This window comes from Cajanus cajan, chromosome 10 (assembly GCF_000230855.2).
Source record: "Cajanus cajan strain Asha chromosome 10, NIPB_CcT2T_4, whole genome shotgun sequence".
Taxonomy (NCBI): Eukaryota; Viridiplantae; Streptophyta; class Magnoliopsida; order Fabales; family Fabaceae; genus Cajanus; species Cajanus cajan.
Window position 1 is genome coordinate 5,903,462 of NC_138526.1, and position 5,317 is coordinate 5,908,778.

A 5,317-nucleotide genomic window follows, 5' to 3' on the forward strand; every position below is an offset into this window, starting at 1 on the left:
CCCAACATCTCCTTAAGAATGGCTCTCGATGGAGGCTTGGGAACGGTAATACCATTCCTGTTTGGGGCGAGCCTTGGATCAAATACAATAACAACTACCATTGTATTCATCCTCATGACCCCTCAAACAGCCACGATCTTAAAGTTTCCGATTTGATGAGCAAGGATAAGCTTGATTGGAACGCTGACTTGATTAACTCCATTTTCGACATAGACACCAGTAACCATATTCTCAACATCCCCATCCTCAACCCACACTGTGAAGATAAACGCATCTGGGACTGGAACCCCTCTGGTTCTTACACTGTTCGATCTGCATATAAAGGTTTCCTCTAACATAGACTTTGCTTGGGTCATCTCTGTACCCCTGGTCCTTGGGAAACCATATGGAATCTTTACATTCCCCACAAGATCAAGCACTTCATTTGGAGATTGATGCGGGACATCCTCCCTACTCGACCAAACCTTCAAAAAAAAGGCATTAGCTGTCCCAGTACGTGTTTCAGATGCGATATTGATATTGAAAACACCTGGCACACTTTCTTCAGCTGCCCATCAGCCAAGCTATGCTGGCAGGGAAGTAAATTCCACTCTCGCATCATGAAATTGATTAACTCTTCTGATGGTGTCTTTAACCTTATTTCTCACATTTTACAGTGCTGGGCTCCCCAAGACGTCGCAGAATTTTCCCTGATCCTTTGGAGCATGTGGCATAGTCGAAATGCTTTGCACTGGAACAACACTCCTTGGAACCAGAACGAGATCATCCTTCGTGCCTCCTCCATGCTTCATGATTGGGCCACCGCTAACAGAGCTACTTCGGCGCAGCACTCCAAACCCCCTCCTAAACAGCGCTGGTCTCCTCCTTCCCAAGGGTCTCTTAAGTGCAACATCGCCACTTACTCCTTCCCGATGGAAGGGCTTACTGGAATTGGCATCTGCATTAGAGACCACCAAGGAGCCTTTATTAGAGCTCGAACAACCACCATCAAAGGCAGTATGGAGCCCCACGTTGGTAAAGCCTTTGCTTTTCTCCATGCTATCAACTGGACCCACAATCAGAACTTGGAGAATATTATATTCGAAACAGATTGTAAACGCATTCCCCCTTATTTCTCCAATCACCTTTCCGCAGACACATCTGAATTTGGTTGCCTCCTTGACCAATGTAAGCCTTTTATGGCAAAACCCTCAAACTCTCATGTGAGTTTCTCCCCTAGATCTGCCAATATTGTTGCTCATAAGCTTGCTAAAGCAGCAATAGACAGTGCAAATCTTAATGATTTCTTCCACATCCCAAATTGTATCCTTTATGACATTCTCAATGATATGAACTAAGCTTTTGTTTTTCAAAAAAACAAAAAATTATATATTATTAGTATTTTAATATTACTGATAAATTAATATTAATAATATTTTTACTATATTTATTATCAAATTATTAGTTTATCTATAAATATATTAATAATATTATTGATATAATATCAAAAATTATAATATACGTTAATTTGAATAGATAAATAATTGTTTAATTTTAAAACATTATATATATATATATATTAAAATTATTAATTTTTAATGGGAGAAACTAAAATCGTACTATTATGATATTCGAGGGACTAAAATTATTCAATTAAAAATTGAATGACCAAAATCACGCAATTACAAATTTTTAAGGACTAAAATTACCCAATTAAAATCTTAGGGATCAAAACTGCACAATTGTAATACTTGAGGGATAAAAAATGCAATTAAACCAATATTCTTTATTAATTTTATTAAAAATATAATAATTTTGAAAAATATTTTTTTATGGTAAAAATTTTAAAATTACTTATTTTTATAAAATATAATTGTCTTATAAATAGAGTAATAATTTTTTCTTTTTCTCTTTCTGTTTGAAGAAATATTTAAGTATCACTTTATAATTTTTTGTAACTTATTTAAAATTAGAGGAATAAAATGATAAAAATTAATAAGATAAACATAATAAAATAAAATATAAAAAAATATTAATATATTTATTTTATTATATATAAAAACATAATTAAAATATAATTAATAATATATATTTTATAAAATTATTAATATTTTATATATAAAAAAAGGATGAAACCAGAACGGGCCGTTCTGAAACCAGAACGGGCTGTTCTGGTTGCACTTTTGGTGTGTTAATTTTACACCTGGAACGGGCCGTTCCGAATGCAAAATTAACACACCAAAAGTGCAACCAGAACGACCCGTTCTGGTTTCAGAATGGGCCGTTCTGGGTCTAGGTATTTTCAAAAAAATTATCGTCCACGTATGCATCTACGTGGCATCCACGTGGCCAAAAGTTAACTCCATTTAAATAATTTAGACGGAAGTCTCACATTGAAACTAATTAATTAATTTGGGACTTAATTGAAACCAATTAATTAGTTTGGAAACAAATTGAAACCAAAAATAAAAATGGGACTAAATTGAAACAAAAAATTAATATAAGTGACTAAAATAGGGTTTTAGCCTAGAAAAAATTACAAAAAAAAAAAAATTAATGATAGAGACTAAAAAGATTTTAAAAAAAATGTTTTATAGAAATTAAAAAGATATATCTTAAATTATAAGGACTAAAAATAATTGAAAAAGATAAGTATATGAATTAAAAGATTTATTTTAAGTTATAGGAACTAAAAAGTAAAGTAAGTTGGAACTAAAAAAATATTTTAACCTTATCTTAATATCGACTAAGATTTATTTGAAATTGTACATTTTAGTATGTTATATCACTAAATTAAAAGAGACTCATTAAATAAGATGCAAAACTCACTAAAATTTATGATTTCTAATATATTTCAGTTAATAAAGAAAGTGTTAAAGAGAGTGTTATTTACATTTCTCTTGCATTTTCGTTCATTTTATCATCTAATTAATTAACTTGATGTTGTTAGTTGACCATTATCGTGGCACGTAAACTATTAATGTAACACACTGACTGCTTACATGGATTAATGATATGGCGGCATACAAGTGATGATATGACAAAATGTGTCATGTCGATAGTTAATGTATCACGTTAATAATCAATGTATCACGTCAATAATTAATGTATCACATTGATAGTCAGCTAAAAAATAGTTGACATCAACTAATAGTGCTTATTTTCATTTCTATTACTATTTTTATTATTATTATTGTCGTTATCATTATTATCATTGCTACTTTTATCATTACCTTATTATTATCACTATTAAGATTAATATCACCATTGTGAAAGACATGCCTTTACTACCATTATCATTACTAGTGGGTTCGAGATATTTTGTATCTCTATATTTTATTTAAAAAATAAAAAATAAAATAAAAAATTGAGATTAAGTAATAAAAATGATAGAGTGAGTAATTATTAAAAGAGAATGATAGTTACTAAAAAAAGTTATTCAAATTTTAATTTTTTAATTATAGAAAGGTATAATGGTCTACCAAATATGAAGACCAAATATGGTTACTAAAGGAGTATCCCTTTATATATTAGTATAAATTTATTAAAAATTAAAAAAATAAAATAAAATTTGAGATTAAATAATAAAAGTAGTTAAGTAATAAAAATAGTAGAGTGAGTAGTTATTAAAAGAGAATGGTAGTTACTAAAAAAATATTTTTATTTTTTATTTTTTTTTAATAATAAAAGGATATAATGATCTACTAAATGTAGAGATTAAAGATAGTTACTAAAAAAGGATATCTCTTTTATATGTTAATATAAATATATAAATAAAGATTCACAACTTATGTCTAATTTTTCATATAATCAAAGCATGAAATATATATAAATCTAAGTTAATTTTAATTCTATTATAATTGGAGTTAAAATTATCGGCTATAGGTATCATTACAATTATAAAGACTAATGTAAAAAATGCACTTTGAATATTTTTTCAAAAAAATAAAAGAAAATAAATGATAAAACTAATTAAAGTTGAATATAAGTGAGTGATTAATAGTTAAAGGGTGTTAATAGTTTTAAGTAGAGGACAAAATATTATGAAGAGAAAGATTGTTTTAAAAGTTAAGAGACACAATAGCCAACAAAAAAACATACTAAAATATATATTATCTTTATTAATAATATGCAACTATGTGCATAGAGTAGACTATAATGATGTCTATAACAAAACAAAAAGATTATAAAGATGTCTTGGATCTAAAAGAGACTTTCTCTATTTAATTTAGTTTATTTTGTATTTATTTATTGGGAAATGTTATTGATAAGAGAACTTTTATATTATTTCATTGTGCGAAAAGAATGTACATATGACGCTTTTATATACAAATATGTTAGCCTAAGTAACAATCTATGCTAGTTGTATAATAACCTGATAAGATAATAGCATTCATAAAAATAACAAACTACTTGATAAAGATATTAAACTGAGATAAACATAAACAAGCATCTTATCCTATGTAACAAAAATTCAAAAGACCCTTATTCCTCATTTCTCCCTCTCAAGTTGGGAATTGAGGATTATGGGATCTTAACTTGACGGTTAACTCCTTGAATTGGTTTACTCCTAAGGATTTTGTGAAGATATCTATTTGTTGTTGCTTAGTCAAAACATAAACGGTAGTTATTGTGCCTACACTTAAGGGTTCTAGAATGAAGTGATAATCCACTTTTATACGTGGAACACTGGATTGGACGCAAGATGGATGACAACTTGATTATCAAAATGCAAAATCGTGGGGGAATTACAAGGAACTTGTAAGAATGTAAGTAATCCTTGCAACCATATGACTTTGTAGGTGGCATAAACCATGGATCTATACTCCGCTTCACTTGAGGACCTCAAAATTGTGGTTTGCTTTTTATTTTTCCATGAGATAGATGTTCCACCCAACTTCATTAAAAAACTTGAAGTCGATCTCCGAGTAAAGGGACAAGAAGCATAGTCTGAACCATAGTATGCAACAAGTTTGAGATCGTTTTCCCTTAGTATGATTATTCCTTGACCCGGTGAGGACTTCAAATATCACAAGACATGCATGGCTGCTTCCCAATGTCCTTGGTGAGATCGTTGCATAAATTGACTCAACACATGTACTGAGTATGTTATCTCTGAACAAGTGATGGTGAGGCAAATGAGACATCCCACCTACCTACAATACCAAGAAGGATCTGTATAGAGGGTACTTGAATCCAAAGCCAATTTATGATTGGATTCATATGGGAATCATGAAGGCTTGCAAGAAAGCATTCCACATTTAATCAGAATGTCCAATGTGTACTTTCTTTGGTATATGAATAATCTCAAGATCTTTCATGTGAAACCATTCACTTA

General features: G+C 30.0%; 1 protein-coding gene across 1 annotated transcript; it reads left to right on the forward strand.

Moving 5' to 3' along the window:
• Positions 1 to 599: 599 nt before the first annotated feature.
• Positions 600 to 1,337, forward strand: LOC145952285 (uncharacterized). The gene has a single exon (XM_083064623.1). It carries the CDS (start codon positions 600 to 602, stop codon positions 1,335 to 1,337), a length of 738 nt encoding a protein of 245 aa, XP_082920749.1.
• The last annotated feature ends 3,980 nt before the right edge of the window (positions 1,338 to 5,317 follow it).

Excerpts from the sequence above, each read along its gene's own strand:
- LOC145952285 (XM_083064623.1), top strand. The coding sequence starts at position 600 with ATGAAATTGATTAACTCTTCTGATGGTGTCTTTAACCTTATTTCTCAC.